Below are 24,639 nucleotides of genomic sequence, written 5' to 3' on the forward strand. Positions count from 1 at the left end.
TTAAAAGTTGCAGGCCATAAAAATCTTAAAACGTAGCAAATATGTAGTGCAACGATTTATCTGAAGTGAAAGTATGAATATAAGGCTAAGCGCAAAGATGTCTAGTAAGATACACTGAAAATACTGTGCTTACGAGAGGGGAAAAGCACATTAGGGAGTGAACTATACGTGAGTGCACTGAGTGTTGACTGACCTGGAACGAGCAACGGTGAAAATGTGAACAGAAACACAGGCAGGATCATGCACAGAATAGGTTGTTCTTTCTGGAGGTGGGGGAGAGTAGGGGATTTCCAAAGTCACCCACACAAGACTGGCCACATAGCAATTATCAGAAAACCCACAGAGATGAAAAATGATGAGAGAATGATCTACTGGTTGACCGGTGGCGATCCTGAGCTGGCAAAGCACGGCTGAGCACAGTGGCAGCAGCTGCGCTCCTAATCTGGAGAAACATTCATAGATTCCAAGGCCAGAGGAACCATTATGATCATCTAGTCTGACCTCCTGTATAACGCAGGTCACAGACCTTTTAGAACCACCACCAAACCTGTAAGTATGGCCTGCATTTTGTTTCCTACCCTTGGGACATGAACACAAAAGAAAACGTGTTTTCCATTATGCACAGGATAAAATATACTTCTGGAGGGACTAAACAAAAGCCTTGCAAGTGTTGTTTTAAAGACAGAGAGAGCAAGTCTACCTCATACAAACAATGGGGGAGATATTCAACAGGCAAAATAGAAGTCTGGCACACAACTCCCAATGAAAGTCAATACAAGTCAGGCACCTACCTGCCCTCTGTGCCTTTGAAAATCTTTCCCTGATGTGTTTCAACAACTTTCTCCCTCCCACGTGGAAGACACCTGCTGGCTTCATTTTGGGCTGATCAAAATTATCCTTCCAAGGAAGGTGATAAAAGAACAGGCAGGGATTAGGCTACCCTGAGATGGAAAGTGCCTTCTTTGGAAGAATGACCAATCACTTCTTGGCCTATTGGTCGATAGCATCAAGATCTTTCAAATAGACAGAAATGACAGAGCGGCTCATATTCTTGGTTAAAAAGATGTACAGGACAATCATCAAATTCACGGAAGTTTCTGAATATTTCTCAGTTTACTGAAACAGTTCTGTCAAAAACAGAGGCTGCCCTCATCTCAAAAAAGGTCTGCCTCTGAGACATACTGGTGTCAACAGCAATCTGTGGAGGATATGGCAATAGTGATGCAATCAAAAGTGTTGATTGCATCAGTAACAGCCAGGGAGTTAAGTTTTTCCACAAGAGCTCTGTGCCACATAGTGTCAAAAGCTTTTATTAAAAGATATTAAAGACAATGACATTAGTTCCATACACAGCATCAAACACACTGTCCAGGTAACAACAGTATGAATTCTGAGCTTAAGACAGCCAAAACAGGTGCCATACTAGGATTTTTGTGGGTGGAGGTTCTGCTCCCAATACAATCAAACCCTTTTCTGCTACACATCGGTATCTTTGGAGATAGAAATCAGGGATGGGATGGAACACCTACTCCTCCTAGGAAATAGTAACCACTTCAAAACTACCACTCTCAGAGTCAGTGTTCCCTATAAAATATTCTGGGCCAATGGCCATGGAATTGCTCAGATTTTTTTTTTTTTTTTTTAAAGCCTAACCTATAACAACATTTCACCAAGAGGGGAAGAGGTCATTTTCTGTCTGACAACAGGAGGCACAAATACCATGTTCACCAAGGGCAACATTCCAAGCAAAGATTTCACTGAGGGAAGCTCCTTTTATCCAGTACAAAATGGAAAACATGTTTTCTTTCGTGTTCGTGTTGCAAGGGTAGGAACAGAATAATCTGCCCTAGAGATCACAGTAAACTTGGGTAAATGCCACTGTTCTGTTGGCAAGAAACTCACTAAGGCCAAGCCAAAAAACACCACAGAGTGCTTCTCTGTCTGACAAGCACGTTGGGTAATCTTGGCATCACAATATCTGGTCCAAACAGGAGGGGATGTGGGGCAGTTTCACTGACTGAAAGGCATACTTCCAAGTAGCAACATCTTCCTCAAAGATGCTTGAATAAAAGCTAGTTGAAGGGTCAATATTTTTGTCACCCAAGAACGGGAGACCACTTTAATCAATGTTGCAAGCTTGGTGCACTGGAGTTTTGCAGATTGTGTCAGGAAAAGACATCTCTGATCACAAGGCCATGTCAATATCCTGCCTTTTCAGAGAAGAAGCTGCTCCAAATCAGTGCTGTCTCTTAAGAAGGGATTATGAGGCTACTGACAATGTACGTTATCATACAACAGCTGAAGCTGCCAAATGTAACAAATATTTGTAGAGTGGAATAGTCAAAACTCCAACCCGTTTTGTTGCCCTCAGAGCTGCTGACTTGAACATGTGGCGATGGAGGTTAACTGCAGCTAATTCTTAGCCTCCTAGATGGTGGTGAATATACACATGCCGCAACTACTGTATAAAACCTGGACACAATAATACAATAATAAAAGACATAATAAACAGTTCTGAACATCCCTGCTTGTAGCTTCATCATCTTTCAACTAGAGTCAATATGAGGCAGCAAATCAGCAAACGCTATTTAAGTCTATGTCTCTGTCCTGGGGAAAGACTACCTAGAGATAAATAACTTCTTTATGCTCCAGATGAAATAACAATGCTAGAGGCCTAGTGAGGACCAGCCTAGGGCAACTGATCCCCAGTCTCTGTTACTAGAATACAAACAGCAAGTTGAACAATGGCCTCAAATGAATCCAAGGTGCACATCAAGTTTCAGAACATGTCCAGGCCACTGGAAAACCAACTCCAAGATAACATTTTACACAGGCAAACCAAAGCGGTGAGAGGTGCAGAAGAAGGTCAGAGGTAAAATGACCACAGGAGGTATGTCTACATTGCAATTAAAAACCTGCAGCTGGCCCATGCCTGCTGACTCAGGCTAGCCAGACTTGGGCTAAGGGGATGATTAATTGTGGTATAGATGTTCAGGTTTGGGCTGGAGTCTAGGCTCTAGGACCCTGCAAGGTGGGAGGGTCCCAGAGCTCAGACTGCAGCCTGAGCCCGTCTACACCGCAATTAAACATCCCCGTAATCTGAGCCCCTTAGTCCAAGTCAGCTGGCACAGGCCAGCCATGGGTGTCTAACTGTAGTGTAGACATACCCTAGGAAGGGTTCCTAAGGAACTATCCTGCCTTTCCTTGATGTTTAAGAGGTACTACATCAGAGGTGGGCAAACTACGGCCCGCGGGGTTACGTGCAGGCAGTGAGCTCCTGCCGCTCTGAGCAGCATAAGGGGTTGGTGGCAGCAAGTGCAGCGGTGGGGGGGTTGGGCGGGGGGCCCTGGGGGGGCAGGGAGGGTTGGATAGGGGATGGGATCCCAGGGGGGAGGGAGGGGCAGTCAGGGGACAAGGAGCAGGGGAGGTTGGATGGGTCGGGAGTTCTGAGGGGGCGGGAAGTGGGAGAGGGCTGGGGCCAGGCTGTTTGGGGAGGCACAACCTTCCCTACCCAGCCCTCCATATAGTTTCGCACCCCAATGTGGCCCTGGGGCCAAAAAGTTTGCCCACCCCTGTACTAGATTATAATAGTCCAGACTAGGCAAGACTGCTGCTGCTCCTATATAATAAAGCAATCAGTAAAGAGGGCCAAAACCTCTGTACTGTATATTTCCTCCTCTACCCTTCTATCTGTGACTCTTACCAACCTACATTAAACAGCTTAAGATGATTTTGCCTTCTGAAACTGGCTATAAATGGTGAGAAAATAAGTGACAAAATTTCAGAAACATTAATAGTGACAAGTTTTTAATTTAATTTCTCCTTCTCTATTTTAGTCTAGGCTACCTAACGGCAGCAATGGATTGAAACACTCGCAGATACTGGAGCAGCAGAGCTATCAAAGGTACAGAGTAGGAGAGGCAAGCCAGATAAGGAGCTGAAAGAAAGGTAAGGTGTAGCAGAAAACTCTTTAAAGGAAAACAGACACAGTTATGCCGAAGGACAGCTGGGGGCGAAAACGAAAGAGGATAAAACAAAGGGAATGAGAGACTAAAACTCTTGGACATGAATCTCAGTTACAAATCCTCCCTGGAATATGCACGTGTTGCAGCATCGCAAAGGTTTTAGAAACTAACAGTCTCAGCACAAATATCCTGACTGAGGATTTTGTGTGTGTGTGGGGGGGGGGGGGACGGGGGGGGGGGGGGACAACAACCCTCTCTCAAGGTTCCCGGGAATGCATGCAGAGGGTTAGTGAGAACATGGTTCAGAACAGCAATAATATAAATGGTGCTGTCTGCAAACAGAGAACGTTTTTCATTTATAATCCTTCTCCCAGTGGCTGCATATTAAAGATTTGTTTTCTTTCAGAATTGAGGTGATCAGTATCACTGCTCAGGGGTAAAAGCAGCAGAGGCAACTGAGAGGAAACACAGATCTAGATATAATTCTAACTGCCTAGAATTCTTACTTACTGAGCACCTATCTGTATAAAGTTCCATAGAATAAAACTGCCAGTAAAACACTATGGCTGCTCAGGTTTCAGAGTAGCAGCCGTGTTAGTCTGTATTCGCAAAATGAAAAGGAGGACTTGTGGCACCTTAGAGACTAACAAATTTATTTGAGCATAAGCATTCAGTTTTTTCCACTGAATGCATCCGATGAAGCGAGCTGTAGCTCACAAAAGCTTATGCTCAAATAAATTTGTTAGTCTCTAAGCCCTGGTCTACACTAGGACTTTAGGTCGAATTTAGCAGCATTAAATCGATGTAAACCTGCACCCGTCCACACGATGAAGCCCTTTATTTCGACTAAAAGGGCTCTTAAAATAGATTTCCTTACTCCACCCCTGACAAGTGGATTAGCGCTTAAATCGGCCTTGCCGGCTCGAATTTGGGGTACTGTGGACACAATTCGACGGTATTTGCCTCCGGGAGCTATCCCAGAGTGCTCCATTGTGACCGCTCTGGACAGCGCTCTCAACTCAGATGCACTGGCCAGGTAGACAGGAAAAGAACCGCGAACTTTTGAATCTCATTTCCTCTTTGGCCAGCGTGGCAAGCTGCAGGTGACCATGCAGAGCTCATCAGCAGAGGTGACCATGATGGAGTCCCAGAATCGCAAAAGAGCTCCAGCATGGACCGAACGGGAGGTACGGGATCTGATCGCTGTTTGGGGAGAGGAATCTGTGCCATCAGAACTCCGTTCCAGTTTTCGAAATGCCAAAACCTTTGTCAAAATCTCCCAGGGCATGAAGGACAGAGGCCTTAACAGGGACCCGAAGCAGTGCCGCGTGAAACTGAAGGAGCTGAGGCAAGCCTACCAGAAAACCAGAGAGGCGAACGGCCGCTCCGGGTCAGAGCCCCAAACATGCCGCTTCTATGATGAGCTGCATGCCATTTTAGGGGGTTCAGCCACCACTACCCCAGCCGTGTTGTTTGACTCCTTCAATGGAGATGGAGGCAATATGGAAGCAGGTTTTGGGGATGAAGAAGATGATGATGAGGTTGTAGATAGCTCACAGCAAGCAAGCGGAGAAACCGGTTTTCCCGACAGCCAGGAACTGTTTCTCACCCTGGACCTGGAGCCAGTACTCCCCGAACCCACCCAACGCTGCCTCCTGGACCCAGCAGGCGGAGAAGGGACCTCTGGTGAGTGTACCTTTTAAAATACTATACATAGTTTAAAAGCAAGCATGTGAAAGGAATACTTTGCCCTGGCATTCGCGGTTCTCCTGGATGTACTCCCAAAGCCTTTGCAAAAGGTTTCTGGGGAGGGCAGCCTTATTGCGTCCTTCATGGTAGGACACTTTACAACTCCAGGCCAGTAACACGTACTCGGGAATCATTGTAGAACAAAGCATTGCAGTGTATGTTTGCTGGCATTCAAACAACATCCGTTTTTTATCTCTCTGTGTTATCCTCAGGAGAGTGAAATATAATTCATGGTCACCTGGTTGAAATAGGGTGCTTTTCTTCAGGGGACACTCAGAGGAGCCCATTCCTGCTGGGCTGTTTGCCTGTGGCTAAACAGAAATGTTCCCCGCTGTTAGCCTCGGGGAGAGTTGAGGGGGTAGCCACGCGATGGGGGGAGGCAAAATGCGACCTTGTAACGAAAGCACATGTGCTATGTATGTAATGTTAACAGCAAGGTTTACCCTGAAAGAGTGTAGCCACTGTTTTATAAAATGTGTCTTTTTAAATACCTCTGTCCCTTTTTTTTTCTCCACCAGCTGCATGTGTTTCAATGATCACAGGATCTTCTCCTTCCCAGAGGCTAGTGAAGCTTAGAAAGAAAAGAGTAAGTGGCGGGCTGAAGAGAGGGCTAAAGCTCAAATGTGGCAGCTGCGTGATGAGAGGAGGCAGGATTCAATGCTGAGGCTGCTGGAGGACCAAACCAGTATGCTCCAGTGTATGGTTGAGCTGCAGCAAAGGCAGCTGGAGTACAGACTGCCACTGCAGCCCCTCTGTAACCAACCACCCTCCTCCCCAAGTTCCATAGCCTCCACACCCAGACGCCCAAGAACGCGGTGGGGGGGCCTCTGGCCAACCAGCCACTCCACCACAGAGGATTGCCCCAAAAAAAGAAGGCTGTCATTCAATAAATTTTAAAGTTGTAAACTTTTAAAGTGCTGTGCTTCAAGTGCTGTGTGGCATTTTCCTTCCCTCCTCCACCACCCCTCCTGGGCTCATCCCCCTATTTGTGTGATGAATGAATAAAGAATGCATGAATGTGAAGCAACAATGACTTTATTGCCTCTGCAAGCAGTGATTGAAGGGAGGAGGGGCGGGTGGTTAGCTTACAGGGAAGTAGAGTGAACCAAGGGGCGGAGGGTTTCATCAAGGACAAACAAACAGAACTTTCACACCGTAGCCTGGCCAGTCATGAAACTGGTTTTCAAAGCTTCTCTGATGCATACCGCGCCCTCCTGTGCTCTTCTAACCGCCCTGGTGTCTGGCTGCGCGTAACCAGCAGCCCGGCGATTTGCCTCAACCTCCCACCCCGCCATAAACGTCTCCCCCTTACTCTCACAGATATTGTGGCGTGCACAGCAAGCAGTAATAACAGTGGGAATATTGGTTTTGCTGAGGTCTAAGCGAGTCAGTAAACTGCACCAGCGCGCCTTTAAACGTCCAAATGCACATTCTACCACCATTCTGCACTTGCTCAGCCTATAGTTGAACAGCTCCTGACTACTGTCCAGGCTGCCTGTGTACAACAGCTTCATGAGCCATGGCATTAAGGGGTAGGCTGGGTCCCCAAGGATAACTATAGGCATTTCAACATCCCCAACGGTTATTTTCTGGTCTGGGAATAAAGTCCCTTCCTGCAGCTTTTGAAACAGACCAGTTCCTGAAGATGCGAGCATCATGTACCTTTCCCGGCCATCCCACGTTGATGTTGGTGAAACGTCCCTTGTGATCCACCAGACCTTGCAGCACTATCGAAAAGTACCCCTTGCGGTTTATGTACTCGGCGGCTTGGTGCTCCGGTGCCAAGATAGGGATATGGGTTCCGTCTATGGCCCCACCTCAGTTAGGGAATCCCATTGCAGCAAAGCCATCCACTATGACCTGCACATTTCCCAGGGTCACTACCCTTGATATCAGCAGATCTTTGATTGCGTGGGCTATTTGCATCACAGCAGCCCCAACTGTAGATTTGCCCACTCCAAATTGATTCCCAACTGACCGGTAGCTGTCTGGCGTTGCAAGCTTCCACAGGGCTATCGCCACTCGCTTCTCAACTGTGAGGGCTGCTCTCATCTTGGTATTCATGTGCCTCAGGGTAGGGGAAAGCAAGTCACAAAGTTCCATGAAAGTGCCCTTACACATGCGAAAGTTTCACAGCCACTGGGAATCGTCCCAGACCTGCAACACTATGCGGTCCCACCAGTCTGTGCTCGTTTCCCGAGCCCAGAATCGGCGTTCCACAGCATGAACCTGCCCCATTAGCATCATGATGCATGCATTGGCAGGGCCCATGCTTTCAGAGAAATCTGTGTCCATGTCCTGATCACTCACGTGACCGCGCTGACGTCACCTCCTCGCCCGGTATCGCTCTGCCAGGTTCCAGTGCTGCATATGCTGCTGGATAATGCGTGTGGTGTTTAATGTGCTCCTAATTGCCAAAGTGAGCTGAGCGGCCTCCATGCTTGCCTTGGTATGGCGTCCGCACAGAAAAAAGGCGCGGAACGATTGTCTGTCGTTGCTCTGACGGAGGGAGGGGCGACTGACGACACGGCTTACAGGGTTGGCTTCAGGGAGCTAAAATCAACAAAGGGGGTGTCTTTACATCAAGGAGTATTTCAGGCAGGACGTCACGGAGGGTTCCAATAAGAAATGGTGCACCTAAGTTATTGTTCTTATTGGAACGAGGAGGTTAGCCTGGCCTCTGATTGATACATGGCTAGATTTACCTCGCTGCACCTTCTCTGTGAGTGACTGCAGTGTGACCCAGAGGAATGAGTCCCCTAGACAGGGGAGGAGGCAAATGAGTACAAAACAAGTCTGGTCTATTTCTTGTTTTCATCCACTCCATCTATCTTTTACATCTTTGGCTGGCAGCAGAAGTGCAGAAGGACTGCTAGGCATCCTCATCTCTTGCCTGCCCGGCAGAAGATGGTACGGTATGACTGCTAGCCAGCCTCATCTCTTGCCTGCCCGGCAGAAGATGGTACAGTACGACTGCTAGCAATCCGTATAGCCTGCCTGCTCACCATAAGACGGTTCAATAGGACTGACTGCAGGACTAAAGAGAATGACCTGGTCAAGTCACTCCAAATTTAGTTCCTGCGCCCATGTCTGTCCAGGCGCTCCCAGCCGACGTGGCCAGGAGCACCTCGGACATGACGATGACGGCTACCAGTTGTACTGTACCGTCTGCTGCCACAAGGCAAAGGGTTGCTGCTACTGTGTAGCAATGCCGTACCGCGTCTGCCAGCACCCAGGAGACATAGGGTGACTGTTACCTGAGCGGGCTCCATGCTTGCCGTGGTATGGCGTCTGCAGAGGTAACTCAGGAAAAAAGGCGCGAAACGATTGTCTGCCCTTGCTTTCACGGAAGGAGGGAGGGAACGGGGGCCTGACGATATGTACACAGAACCACCCGTGACAATGTTTAGCCCCATCAGGCATTGGGATCTCAACCCAGAATTCCAATGGGCAGCGGAGACTGCAGGATAGCTATCCACAGTGCAATGCTCCGGAAGTCGACTTTAGCCTCGGTACTGTGGAAGCACTCCACCAAGTTAATGCACTTAATGCACTTAGAGCATTTTCTGTGGGGACACACACACTCGAATATATAAAACCGATTTCTAAAAAACCGACTTCTATAAATTCAACCTTATTCCGTAGTGTAGACATACCCTAAGGTGCCACAAGTACTCCTTTTCTTATGGCTACTCAGTTAAGCACTCAAAAATGATGAAATGCCAAAATTAAGATTGCACATGCAACCTGACTCGGCTAATTGTGCACATGTGTTATGATTCATTCTTGTTACAATGAGGTTATTCTTCCAACGTACTGTATTTTCCTACTGCCCTAAGTTGTTGTTTTGGTTTGGTTTTTTTAAGCCCTTTAGGGACCCTTTGCCTTGTCAGGCATCAGACTCAGGGCATGTCTACACTTATTGTGGATCGATGTTGCAGCGATCGATCCACTGGGGGTCAATTTAGCCAGTGTAGTGAAGACCCGCTAAATCGACCGCAGATCGCTCTCCCGTCAACTCTGGTACTCCACCAGAATGAGAAGCATAAGGTAAGTCGACAGGAAAGTTTCTCCCGTTGACCCAGCGCGGTTTAGACACCACAATAAGTCAACCTAAGCTCCGTGAGTAACGTAGCTGAAGTTGCATAACTTAGGTCGACTTAACCCCGTGGTGTAGACCTACCCTCAGACTTCAACTCCAGAAGGGATCATTGTGATCAGCTTGTCTGACATCCTGCACATCGCAGACCACAGAACCTCACCCACCCTCTCCTGTAATAGGCCCATAACCTCTGGCTGTGTTACTGATCTCCTCACATCTTGATTTAAAAATTGCAAGTTAGAGAGATTCCATCCTTTCCTCCAGTTCAAACACCAGCAAGTGACCCATGCCCCATGCTGTCCAAGAAGGCAAAAACACCCCAGGGTCTCTGCCAATCTCACGTGGGGGAAAATTCCTTCCGGATCCCAAATGTGTTAGATCCTGAGCATGTGGGTGAGATTCACAAGACAGGCACCTGGGAAAGAATTCTCTGTAGTAACTCAGAACCCTCCCCATCTAGTGTCCCATTTCTGGCGGCTGGAGATATTTGCTAATAGTTACAGATAGGCCACATGCCATCACAGGCAACCACCATAAACTCAAACTCAGTCTTGAAACAAGTTAGGGTTTTTTCTCCCTACTACTACTTTTGGAAGGTTGTTCCAGAGTTTTACTCCTCTGATCGTTAGAAACCTTTGTCTAATTTCAAGCCTAAACTTATTAATGGCCAGTTTATATCCATTTCTTATTCTGCCAACATTGGCTCTTAACTTAAATAATTCCTATCCCTCTGATGTATTTATAGAGAGTAATCATATCTCCCCTCAGCCTTCGTTTGGTTAGGCAAAACAAGCCAAGCTCTTTGAGTCTCCTCTTATAAGGTAGGTTTTCCATTCCTCTCATCATCCTAGTAGCCCTTCCCTGCACCTGTTCCAGTTTGAATTCATCTTTCTTAAACATGGGAGACCAGAATTGCATGCAGTATGCCAGATGAGGTCTCACCAGCCGCCTTGTATAATGGTGCTAATATTTCTCTCTCTCTACTGGCAATACCTTGTCTGATGGACCTAGGATTGAATTACTTTTTTTCCCACAGACGCATAACATTGGTGGCTCATAGTCATCCTGTGATCAATGAGTACACCCAGGTATTTCCTTTCTGTTGTTTCCAATGGCCATGTCCCCAGCTTGCAATAAAAATTCGTGTTTTTAGTCCCTAAATTGATGACCTCAGACTTTGCACTATTAAATTTCATCCCATTTCTATTCCTCCAGTTTTCAATTTTATCCAAATCTTCTTATGTGATATTCCAGTCCTCCCATGTATTGGCAATACCTCCCAACTTTGTGTCCTCCGCAAATATCATTAGCACACTTCCACATTTTGTGCCAAGGTCATTAATGAAAATGTTAAATAAGATTGGTCCCCAGACCAATCTAGTATTTGACTTTATTGACTCAATGACCAATAACTATTGAGGATGGTCGTGTGGTAAAAGCACAATGATAGGTGTCGGGAGACCTGAATTTGATTCCCAAAGCTGCTATACATTTCTTTTACTTTGGACCTGTCACAACTTCTGAGCCTCAATTTCCTCATCTGTAAAATGGCGATAACTACCTCATGTGTATCCTTTTCCTCCTTTCTCCATGCTCAAAGATGACATTTCAGCTTAAACATTCAAAAAATGTCACCTAGAGACAAAGGCCAAGCTCAGAAATTTCCAGCAAATTATAAGCAAATGAAAAGGGGATTAGAATGGATATTGTTAACAACCTATTTACAGTGGTTACTGCACTCTCACTATTTACCACTTGGCTAGCGCCTCCCATCTGGGGATTCCAAAAGCACTTTAAAAACATTAAGGCAATTCAACGCCTCTGCAACGTAGGTGTTCTCTCCATTTCAAATCCTCATCTAAAAGAAAGGAAGGCTCTCTTCAGAGTGACATTCTCCCATTTCATTTTCTCCCTGTGCTTAGCAACAGATAATTCAGACTATATAGCTATATTTTTTTGGCACCAAGGCGTTCAAACTTTGTTTTACTAAGGGATGGGTGGGGAATCTGGACCAAGCTGTTATCTAATTTTAAACACAGCCCGTCCACCTGCTTGACATATCATGTTCTTTATTCCTCCACTCCACCCCTTAACAAAATAATACAATGATTTTGCTTCCTATTCTCCCCCTGTCCCCCCACACATACCATCATCTCCTTTAATTGGTTCATAACACCACATACTTCTCACTCCCATTTATTTCTAGAACTTTTCAGGCCCCTGATTTCTAAACCAAGGCTCCCTCCAAGTCCTGAAAGTGGAAAGAAAACCTGTTTACAGGAACTTCTCCCACTGCCCACAAGATGGGATCATATTACAGGAGGCACCTCCGGCTGGCCAGGACTAAGTTTCTTTCCATTCCAAAAAACATCCTCTCCTGACATCTCTCTCCCAAGGCACTGTGGTAAATAAATCAAGGATTTGTCTCAGCAAGACTGGCAAAGAGGCATGGAATTAGTTTTCAGATGCACAGGGGTGATGGAGGCCTGAACAATGTTCCCTGTAATTTTTTCCATTTATGTGCGGAATGAGTTTTGTTACATGCACATGTGCGCCACCAGTAGAAATAAAAAATCTAGATATAACATATATTTTAAAAAAGTTACCATAGGGATAATTACTCCAGCCAGGACAGGTCAGACATTTTAGAACTCACTACTAAAGAATTAAATTTACGCAGCATGAGAGAAATAAAACTATGAAATGCATAGACCAGTCAAAAACTAAAACAACAGCACTTTGAAAGAATAAAATTACAGAGAATATGGCTATGTCTACACTACAGCTGGGATCGATGCTCTGAGATCGATCCACTGGCGGTCCATTTAGCAGGTCTAGTGAAGACCCACCAAATTGACAGCAGATTGCTCTCCAGTCAACCCCTGCACTCTACCCTTGAGAAGAAGAGTAAGGTAAGTTGATGGGAGATTTTCTCCCATCGACCCCCCGGAGACCCGCGGTAAATCATCCTAAGGTACGCCGACTCCAGCTATGTTATTCACATAGCTGGAGTTGTGTAGCGTAGGTCGACTTACCGTGGTAGTGTAGATATAGCCTTAATGTGCATTATAGGAAGTACAAAGAAGTAACAACATCACAAGTATGTGTTGCGAGGTGAGTGTGTGAGAGACAGAGTGCGTAAGTGTGCATGGGAGAGAGAGAAAGACAGCAACAGGAGTGTGTGAGACAGTATGCGTGTGCTGGTTTCTGGAGAAGTCTATAAAGAGACAGCACACGGTCTCTCAAGGCACTCACCTAAAGGCTCAGACCACAGCAGCTCTCCTGCTACTGAGCCCTATTCCCTCTCCCCCGCTCTATGGAGATGGGGTACATGGGGAAGGAGGAGGCAGGGGAAGGGGGACACCCTGACATCAGCACTCCCCCACACTCTGCACAGCAAGCAGGAGGGTCCTGGGAGCCTCCCTGTTACCTTCCCCAGGGAAAACGGGCCAGGCGCTCCAAGGCAGAGGGCAGGAGTAACGCAGCTGCAGAGCAGTGAGGGGATGGAGCGCCTGAACACACGCCGCTATGAGCGGCACTTGATTCACTCCTGGGCGGCCACGTGACCGCGCAGCTTAGAGGGAACACAGATCCTGAAAAGGTCAATATGAACTGAAACTTCTCTACAGCTATTTCAGTATATGGATTGCACTGGTTAACGTCAAAAGCTTTATCAAAATTTGCAATGAGCATAAAGCAAGCAACCACAGTTTAAAATGGCAATTTAACCATTCATTATTAAAAATTAATATGAGTCCCCATGCTGGCTGTGTGGAGAGCAAAGCTGTTGCCATGCATGAAATGGCTGTTAAGAACTGTGACAAAGTTCCTCCTCTAGCTTGGTGGGTCTTGCGCTTATTAGCAGATTTGCTTGCCTCAGAGATTCACAGCAGCCCTCAGTTTGGCCGTTTTCATGAACCCACAGTCCAGGTCAACTTCTCCTGTGTCTGACCAGGAGTTGGGAAGTTTGGGGGGAACCCGGGCCCACCCTCTACTCCGGGTTCCAGCCCAGGGCCCTGTGGAATGCAGCTGTCTAGAGTGCCTCCTGGAACAGCTGTGCGACAGCTACAACTCCCTGGGCTACTTCCCCCTGGCCTCCTCCCAACACCTTCTTTATCCTCACCATAGGACCCTCCTCCTAGTGTCTGATAATGCTTGTACTCCTCAGTCCTCCAACAGTCCACGTTCTCACTCTCAGCTCCTAGTGCCTCTTGCTCCCAGCTCCTCACACGCACACCACAAACTGAAGTAAGCTCCTTTTTAAACCCAGGTGCCCTGATTAGCCTGCCTTGATTCTAGCAGCTTCTTGATTGGCTGCAGGTGTTCTAATCAGCCTGTCTGTCTTAATTGTTTCCAGAAGGTTCCTGATTGTTCTGGAACCTTCCCTGTTAACTTTACCCAGGGAAAAGGGACCTACTTAGCCTGGGGCTAATATATCTGCCTTCTATTACTCTCCTATAGCCATGTGGCCCAACCCTGTCACAGAACATAAGAATGGCTATACTGGGTCAGACCAAAGGTCCATCTAGCCCAGTATCCTGTCTACCAACAGCGGCCAATACCACGTGCCCCAGACGGAGTGAACCTAACAGGCAATGATCAAGTGATCTCTCTCCTGCCATCCATCTCCACCCCCCGACAAACAGAGGCCAGGGACACCATTCCTTACCCATCCTGGCTAATAGCCATTAATGGACTTAACCTCCATGAATTTATCCAGTTCTCTTTTAAACCCTGTTACAGTCCTAGCCTTCACAACCTCCTCAGGCAAGGAGTTCCACACATTGACTGTGCGCTGAGCGAAGAAGAACTTCCTTTTATTTGTTTTAAACCTGCTACCCATTAATTTCATTTGGTGGCCCCTAGTTCTTATATTATGGGAACAAGTAAATAACTTTTCCTTATTCACTTTCTCCACATCACTCATGATTTTATAGACCTCTATCATATCCCCCCTTAGTCTCCTCTTTTCCAAACTGAAAAGTCCTAGTCTCTTTAATCTCTCCTCATATGGGACCCGTTCCAAAACCCTAATCATTTTAGTTGCCCTTTTCTGAACCTTTTCTAATGCCAGTATATCTTTTTTGAGATGAGGGGACCACATCTGTACGCAGTATTCAAGATGTAGGCGTACCATGGATTTATATAAGGGCAATAAGATATTCTCCGTCTTATTCTCTATCGCTTTTTAAAATGATTCCTAACATCCCGTTTGCTTTTTTGACGGCAGCTGCACACTGCATGGACGTCTTCAGAGAACTGTCCATGATGACTCCAAGATATTTCTCCTGATTAGTTGTAGCTAAATTAGCCCCCATGATATTGTATGTATAGTTGGGGTTATTTTTTTCCAATGTGCGTTACTTTACATTTATCCACGTTAAATTTCATTTGCCATTTTGTTGCCCAATCACTTAGTTTTGTGAGTTATTTTTGAAGTTCTTCACAGTCTACTTTGGTCTTAACTATCCTGAGCAGTTTAGTATCATCTGCAAACTTTGCCACCTCACTGTTTACCCCTTTCTCCAGATCATTTATGAATAAGTTGAATAGGATTGGTCCTAGGACTGACCCTTGGGGAACACCACTAGTTACCCCTCTCTATTCTGAAAATTTACCATTTATTCCTACCCTTTGTTCCGTCTTTTAATCAGTTCTCAATCCATGAAAGGATCTTCCCTCTTATCCCATGACAACTTAATTTACGTAAGAGCCTTTGGTGACAGACCTTGTCAAAGGCTTTCTGGAAATCTAAGTACACTATGTCCACTGGATCCCCCTTGTCCACATGTTTGTTGACCCTCTCAAAGAGCTCAGATTAGTAAGACACGATCTCCCTTTATAGAAACCATGTTGACTTTTGAGCAACAATTTATGTTCTTCCATGTGTCTGACAATTTTATTCTTTACTATTGTTTCAACTAATTTGCCCGGTACTGACATGAGACTTACTGGTCTGTAACTGCCAGGATCACCTCTAGAGCCCTTCTTAAATATTGGAGTTACATTATGAATCTTCCAGTCGTTGGGTACACTAGCTGATTTAAAGGACAGGTTACAAACCATAGTTAATAGTTCTGCAATTTCACATTTGAGTTCTTTCAGAACTCTTGGGTGAATGCCATCTGGTCCCAGGGACTTGTTACTGTAAAGTTTCTCAGTTAATTCCAAAACCTCCTCTTGTGACACTTCAATCTGTGACAATTCCTCAGATCTGTCACTTACAAAAGACGGCTCAGGTTTGGGAATCTCCCTAACATCCTCAGCCATGAAGACTGAAGCAAAGAATTCATTTAGTTTCTCTGCAATGACATTATCATCTTTAAGTTGCTTTCCATATGGGAGAGACAAGCTTTCAAGCTTAGAGCTCAAATGCTTGTCTCTCTCACCAGCACAAATTGGTCCAATAAAAGATGTTACCTCGCCCACCTTGTCGCTCTTAAATCCTGAGACCAACAGGGCTTCAACACCGCCACTGCTTTCCATATTGTCATTTAACTGCCCATAACATTTATATAGCACCTCTCATCTTGAAGGATCTCAAAGCGCTTCACAAGATATACTTACCCAGGGTCCTGCTGTTCTGTGATTTCTGTGGCAATGGATGAAGTCTATAGATGCAGAGCTGGGCTCCAGAATCTGAACTTTCATTTAAAAAAAAATTGTTCCCATGGATGCAAAAAACCCTTGAAAAATGTAAACTGAAGTGATATCTGCTTGGGCCTGCAGCCAGCCTGAAGTAACAGCTCTGAGGCAGGAGTTGCCCCATTGAGATAAACTGGGCAAGCCTCAAATCTAAAAATGCCAGTTTGAATCCCTATATTGTTACCTATTCCCCAATGAACACTTTAGCACATATATCCAGTTAATGAGTTTACTCACCCCATAATCTTCAACTGCCTTCCTCATTTTCCCCAGCCAAATGTCCCAAATATTTGGATCCCAGATACCTAATTCTTCAGATTTCCTGACTGCTTTTATGATGCAGTGAGACACTGTCAATGCAAAGAACTGTCACATACTGATGATGTGGGCTCAGTGTAAAATAAACTGAGTTTAATATTAAAAAAATAACAGACACTAATATGCTGATTGCATTGTTTGCTTTCACTTCAGTACAATCTCCATTTTAAAACCTAAGCTGTCTTCTGATTTCCATATTTCTTCCAAAGAGCAGCTGTATTCAAGGGCCCTGTTGCAAAATTTAGGTCCAACAAATTTCCAGACAAAGGACGAAGCATCAGGAATTACTGCCGTTGAATCTGGAGAGATTGGAACTCTTCATGTTTGTGTTACTACACTTTACATAAGTATCTCACTGTGGGAAACTGAGACTGCCAGTATCAGAGGGATTAAGAAGTAGGTACAACAGTTACATAAAAGCAACAAGACTACAGGGTGTGGCGATGAATAGTATCAGCACATTAGAGACGGGTGATCAATTCACAACAGTTCCAGAGGGTTTGTGCGCAGGCCCTCCTTTCTACCCAACCCCTTGGTATTCTAGAAATACACAGAATATCACCACCCCATTTCTTGCGTTGTATTAGGTGGAGTGATCATTCTTACTTCCTGTCCTTTGAGCCTCCCTTTTCCCCTACACCTCTGATAAGAATCCTGCTATCTGGTATCAGCTTCTCTCTGTTTGGTGCCCTCCAGCAATGGGCTAGTCTACACTGGGACCTTACATCGGCATAGCTATGTCTCTCGGGTGTATGAAAAATCCACATTCCTGAGAGATGTAGCTATGCTGTCTTAACCCCTGGTGTAGGTGATGACTAGGCCGACAGGAGAATTCTTCTGTTGATCTAGTCACTGCCTCTTGGGGAGGTGGATTACCTATACTGATGGGAGAACCCCTCCTGTTGGCATAGACAGTGTCTACACTGAAGTGTTACAGCGCCATTGTAGTGGTTTAAGTGTAAACACACTCTACATCTGACATCTCCAGTCCTTGTGAGTCAGCAGATGTATTTGCAGCATAAAGGAATTCTTGCCTATATTTTGTCTTCTAATTGATTTGGAGGACATCTCAGCTCCTTAGGTAAAAAACTGAGCTAGCAAGGAGTGTAGACAACAGTGTATGTTAATCAGGGCCCCACAGACCTACTCTATATCCATGGAATCTGCCCAGAATCCATTCCTCACCAGAGGAATTGTGCTCCAAATCTGAACTTTTTAAAAAATAAGATGAAATTTCTAGTTCTGATGCTTAAGAAAACCTTATAAATAAGGCTACAATTATGTCAAGGAATCCGTGACTTCCAGAGATTTCCGGGACATTTCTCGCTTCAGTCCCAGGGCGGCTCTCAGCTGCTGCTAGCGGCGCCCCTCTCCCTCCCCGTGCAACTCCCAGCCACTGGGCAGCAGGGGGACCCGAAGCACCCAGCCTCTGCAAGGAGACCCCACACAACTGCTGCAGTGAGGCTCACAAGAGCTCCCAGCCACAGCAGCTGGCAAGGACCCCTGGAGCTGCCCAGCTGTGGTGGGCGTGGGAGAAGAGGACCCTGGAACTGCCCAGCCGTCGCAGGTGCTGGACCTTCCTCCCTCCCCATTTTGTCACAGATATTTTTAGTAAGAGTCAGGGACAGGTCACAGGAGTCTGTGAATTTCTGGTTATTGCCCGGGACCTGTCCCTGACTTTTACTAAAAATATCCGAGACAAAATCTTAGTCTTACTTCTAAACAAAGTGAATCAAATGTAAACCAACCCAGTGTTGTACAGTACTTCTGTTGCAGATAGCCTAAAATAATGAAAGATAAAGCTGTGCTTATCTCTGAAGCCAAACAACTGCCTGAGCCAAATGGAGAAGGTTTTTTTGTTGCAAACTCCAAGTACTCTGTCATGGCTGTTGGTAGGAAGTACCACTGCCATTACACCAGAAGATGCCAGGTCCCTATTACCACAACGCTCTAGCCCAGCCCAAAGCAGGGATCCAGTTGTTGTCTCTGCTGCAGTACACCTGGATGGCAACATATAAAAGGAATTTAAGAAGGAAACCCAGAAGAAGGATCAGAAAGGCTCATGGTCATGCAGATTATGAAAGGAGTCTATAAAAAAAGGAAGGACTTACACCAGAGTTCATAGTAGTAGTTGCAACACTGTGACTGTCCACAACAGTGACCTGTTTCACATATATAACTTTGATTGTTGACACCCAGGCAGGTTTGCTTGTCCTAAAATTAAAAACAGAGACACACAAGTTACTAACATTATATTTTTAAAATATAACTATATAACGCCTTCCACACAAGGCTCTCAAAACATTTTAAACACATGCATTAGATTTCTCAAGACACTAGTGAGGTACATAAGTATTAATGCAAATTTACACAAACAGAGAGAGAGCGAAAGCACTGCCCAAGTCTTCCATAGCTGAGAAGAGAACCCAGGTCTACCAACTGTACATGGTCCAATGCTTTAACAACTAGACGACATTGCCTTTTATTACACACCCTCCCATTCATTTTTAAGGTATCCCATTTTGTGCTCTGGACATTTTGTACATAGGAGAGAGAGATTTTGTTCCACATTTTACTTTGTTGTGTTGCTGAGGCTGTGTGTCAAGCAGAGGAAATGCTTTATAAATAGAGAATGTTGTAATCTGAGTGAGAACTGCTTGAGTTTATTTAAATCCAAGTGGCAATTACAGTATATTCTTGTAAAATTCGGCTCTGAAATTATTCTCTTACCATTAGCAGCCTAGTTTATATAAAATCAGCTTTCCAGTAAAGCTGCTTCCTGGAAGCTTCAGCATTCTAGGAGTGGAGCCAAATCAGCTGTACTTTATCACTTTGCAGTCCTCCCTCGCTGTGGTTCTCAATCTGCGGCCCAGGTAACACATTGTGGGCCGCATATGTGACCCACAATGACAAAAAGGTTGAGAACCACTGGTTTACGTGTTACTACAAATAGGACTACAAGCTTAAGTGATGTGTTTTCAAGTACACACCATAATAGGTGAAGAACATCGGTCATATTCTTGGTATTTACCAAGGCTAACAGGTTCACTAGATACCCTGTGTATTTTTTTATTCCTTCATTTTAGGGTTTGTTTGTTTTTTTAACCAAGTGATATTTCACTTTCATTGAACATACCACTTGGACCAATTATAGTTCATGTCAATGAAACCCCATACGCTATTTTTTTTTTTTTAAAAAGACGACATTCTATTTTTGGATTCAAGGAACATGTGAGTATCATTATTAAAACATTCCCACCCCTCCCACCAACCTAATCAAGAGTTAGCACACTCCACAAAAGTCACACTTCTGGCTTCAACTCCCCAAGTGCCTACATCGAAGTAGCAGTGTAGTTTCTAAAAGAAAAGCCTCCTACGTCCCCTTACACAGCAGAAAGAGCCCTCCTCCATTTCTTCCATAAGAAGAGTTCCCAGAAGCCTTCCAAACTGTAAAGGGGTTTTTGAGCATGTGCACAGCTTCATGAAAACACAGAACAGTGTGCTACTTTCCCTTACTCTGAACTGGGGAAGAGGCCATGAAAAGATATCAGCAGCCCACCTGCTTAATAGGCAGAAAGAGAGAGGGCTGCCTGTCCTGCTAGCTCTGCAGGGGCAGCAGAACCTTCTGCCAGACAGACCTCCCAAAGAGCTCGGCTGCAAGTGATTGTTTTTTCCACTCACAACCCCGCTGCTAGACTTGCTTTGAAATCAACCTTGTTCAATCATGAAGTATTAATGCAATTAAACAGTGTTAAAAAGTGCCACGTGTTTTACGTTCTTTATTGGAGGGAATTTTTTTTTTTAAATGCTAGATGCAGAAAGCAGATGTCCCACACCTCGATAGGACGAAAAGTATAGAATCATAGAACCATAGAATATCAGGGTTGGAAGGGACCTCAGGAGGTCATCTAGTCCAACCCCCTGCTCAAAGCAGGACCAATCCCCAACTAAATCATCCCAGCTAGGACTTTGTCAAGCCTGACCTTAAAAACTTCTAAGGAAGGAGATTCCACCACCTCCCTAGGTAACGCATTCCAGTGCTTCACCACCCTCCTAGTGAAAAAGTTTTTCCTAATATCCAACCTAAACCTCCCCCACTGCAACTTGAGACCATTACTCCTTGTTCTGTCATCAGCTACCACTGAGAACGGTCTAGATCCATCCTCTTTGGAACCCCCTTTCAGGTAGTTGAAAGCAGCTATCAAATCCCCCCTCATCCTTCTCTTCTACAGACTAAACAATCCCAGTTCCCTCAGCCTCTCCTCATAAATCATGTGTTCCAGTCCCCTAACCATTTTTGTTGCCCTCCGCTGGACGTTTTCCAATTTTTCCACATCCTTCTTGTAGGTCTTTTCCACCTGTAATTTCTAAGATGATAGTCAAATGTTCAAGTCATTCTGCTGAGCTATCATAGAATTTTACATTTCAATGTCTTTAACCACAGCATTTGTTTCCCAAAGTGCAATTATGGTCAAGGAAATAACTAGAAATGGCACATCTCACAATGTCTCTGTGGCTAATGTATCCCAAGTCATATCTGTCCACTTACTAACCATTTTTTCCTCCTATTAGCCACGCAGCAGCAATGCTATTGGAGAACGAACTAGATTCTTTCCTGGCTCATGCATCAACAGAATTGAGACTTAAGGTCTAACTGAAAAAACTGTAATACTGTTGATGATGCACAAGGAAGAAAATGCAGAACTTGAATGTGGGTTTGCAGCTCTGACAAACTCTAAAGCAACATTATTTGTGTCAACCAAACAACTATGAGTTAGAGTCAGAGATAGGCCAGAGCTGGAATCCCGCACTGTCATTTTAAATGTTGCTTTGCACCAGGATATACATTTCAAGGAATTAAACAGCATTTATTCCAATACATATTTTCTTTTGTTCAAAGTATAACATTCAAAGAGCAAAAATTAAGACTTTGCAGCAACCACCTGTAACAAAGATATAAACCTCCCTGGACAGTCTCACTTACTTAAAGCTCAATTTTGTTTTGGGGGATTTCATCATAAGTTGTTCAAACCACATCATCATCTCTCTCTCTGAGTTCCCTCACTGACTCCCCCTTGTCTACAAAAGTCAAATTTAAGACAACTGCTCTTTCCAGCCCAACTCTGCACAATATCATCCTTGCCTACATGTACTTACAGGGGGCACTTGGTGACCCTGAATGTTTTGTCTTATGAAGTATGTTGTAACTACCACCAGGCACTTTGTTAAACTTTGATTTCTCACTGCATCCCACTTTGTCCCTTTACTCCTCAAGTGATGCAAACCTAATTTAGAGCCCCCCCCCCCGTCCCCACTCCCCTGTGATATTCAATGTCTTGTAGGCACAGAGGGCTGCATGGAATATCATATTTTCCTCTGTTTATATGCCAGGCTGCCACCCACTTAACTCAATCACACAGCCTGAAAACCCTCTTTTCCCACAAGGCCTGCAAATGTTAAACTTACTTCAATAACATGCCATTTCCATTCCCATCTATATTACATGAAAGATTTAAATTATCACCATCCCAAATCTCCGAACGTGTTCTCGCTGGAACTTTGTGATTTAGGGCAAGCTCTTCTTGGGCAAGGGCTGTATCTTTATTTAACATTTGTAAACACTCTGTTTAGACTATTATTTGGAACACTGAACACATGGTGCTTATATAATAATTAAGGTAGCCTCCAACTGCAGCTCTTTTAAATGAAGATTAATTTTTACAAAATCTCAGCCACTGAATTATTAGTTACCAAGATACCCAAACAATGTGACTTATATTTCAAATGTCTCCTGGGCAAACACAATGTACCTTTATTATTATTATTAATTATTAAAGTGAGGCATGAAAGGAAAAAAAAACAGGTATGGGCAAGACAAAGGACAGGAAGAATATTTTTGTAATAAGAGAACGCACACATGCAAAAAATTATTGTCTCATGGAGGCAAAAATTAAAGGATTAATGCATTGTGCTACAGTGCTTGTGTGTCTAGCAGCTATTTTTAGATGAGTAGCTGTAAAGGTCATTTTAATCAGAGAAAGGACTTTCTGTGCTACTAATAATGGAACCATTAGATAGTTGAAGCTTAAAGCATAAAGGACACCAGCAAATGCCGCTTTATGTTTTGTTCTTGCACTCACTTGCTTGATCATCAGAAATTGGGAGCGGAGGGGAGAGGGAAGTGGGGAAACTTACCTGACCAATTTTTCCCCCTTGTTTTATTAAAGCATTATTCTTTCCCACAGCTGCAATGCAGGGGTCCTATTGGACACGACTGGCTGTGTCTGGCTGTCAAATAGCAGCAATTTGCAAGCATGCTTCTCCCACCTCAACCTTCACTTGGCTAATAGCAACCATTCTTCTCTGCTGCTAACCTCATCACAGTTATCCATTTACGGTCACCTCCAGAATAGATTCCTGCAGTGGAGTCTACACCGGGCTACTCTTGAAGGACATTCAAACTTCGGCTAGAGCAGAAAGTGCCCGTCTGCTTACTTAGCATTTTATGCATGCACCCATTACATCTATTCTGCAAAGACTGATTGGCTTCCAACTAGTTTCCAGGTACAATTCAAGGAGTTGGCTCATAAAGCCCCGTATACTCTGGGTTTAAGGAGTTGGCTCTCCCCATAAAGCCCTGTATACTCTGGGTTTTAGGCTATCCTCCAAGAGCCAGACTTTCTGGGACACATGAGTTGGGCCAGCATTAGCGGGTAGCAAGCAGGGCAAATTCTGAGGGCCCCATGCCACAGGGGGCCCCGCACAGTAGGGCTTAGACTTCAGCCCCGAACTGCAGGGCCAGGGCTCCAGCATCAGCCTGGTGGGGTTGGGGTTTTGGCTTCAGAAACATTGCAGAAATTCACTCCTTAGTTTCTGCCCTGGGCCCCAGCAAGTCTAATGCCATTCTTGCATGTGAGCTGACCGAACGTTGATACGTACCATTTTGGGGGCAGGCGTTTTCAGCAGAGGGCCCTCAAGCCTGGCACTCAGTTCCTACCAGCCAGCATAGCAAGCTGATGGGCATGCTGCAAGGCCCATCTATTGCTCAGGATTTTTCTGAGGTTGAGTTGGCAGAGTCTGAAGATCCTTTCTGTATTATTTTGACACGTTAATCTGGATTATTTTTGCACTACACCTATTGCATTTATAATACACACTATATAAATAAATAAAAGTAAAACTTGGCTATTTTGGTTTGTTTCCCCATAAATGATAAACCCATCGCGGTGTTGACAACTCCACAACTAACAGGGGATGTGCAAAGCTGTTTTTATTTACAACTTGTATAAATAGTGATTTAAAACTTTATAGTACACTACTTTCAAAACTGTATTAATAAAAGGCTAATTAGGATTTCTATAAACACTTCATATTCAGAGTGCTTTACAAACAATCCTTGTAAAACCCATCTGGAGGTGGGCATATGGGGAACTTGAGGCAGCATCGTTAAGCGATTTGTTTAAAACCACAGAGAACACTAATGCATCTGTGCTGGGATGAGGAATCAAATTTCTTACTCCTAGTTCTGCACTCAGACCTCACTGTGTATCCAAGTCAAACTTAGGGAAGGTCAGTTTTGAGGCTAAACTACTTAACGTCTCTAACCTTCACACATATGCTACTTGAACTGTCAGTCACAGGCGAGCAGTAAATGAGATTACATTGTATATAACTATAGAATTAGAGAGACAAGGCGGATGAGGTAATATCTTTATTGGACCAAATTCACAAGCTTTTGAGCTTATACAGAGCTCTTCTTCAGGTCTGGGAAAGGTACTTGGAGCAGAGCGTCCCAGCTAAATACAAGGTGGAACAGATAAGGAGTTAATACACCGCACAAGAGACCAGTCAAGATGAAGT

General features: G+C 44.8%; 1 protein-coding gene across 5 annotated transcripts in view; it reads right to left on the bottom strand.

The window, feature by feature from the left end:
• WBP1L (WW domain binding protein 1 like) overlaps positions 1-24,639 on the bottom strand; it is an 86,668-nt gene that overhangs the window by 13,700 nt on the left and 48,329 nt on the right. For 4 of the 5 annotated variants that reach the window (XM_073354490.2, XM_073354489.2, XM_073354491.2 and 1 more), the window contains exon 2: positions 18,891-18,993. In XM_073354490.2, the coding sequence (XP_073210591.1) occupies positions 18,891-18,993 (103 nt within the window). Of the gene's footprint in view, positions 1-18,890; positions 18,994-23,718; positions 23,742-24,639 lie in introns of those variants that run through there. The other variant, XM_073354494.2, reaches the window with a different exon arrangement.

Source organism: Lepidochelys kempii, chromosome 7, assembly GCF_965140285.1.
Source record: "Lepidochelys kempii isolate rLepKem1 chromosome 7, rLepKem1.hap1, whole genome shotgun sequence".
NCBI lineage: Eukaryota > Metazoa > Chordata > Testudines > Cheloniidae > Lepidochelys > Lepidochelys kempii.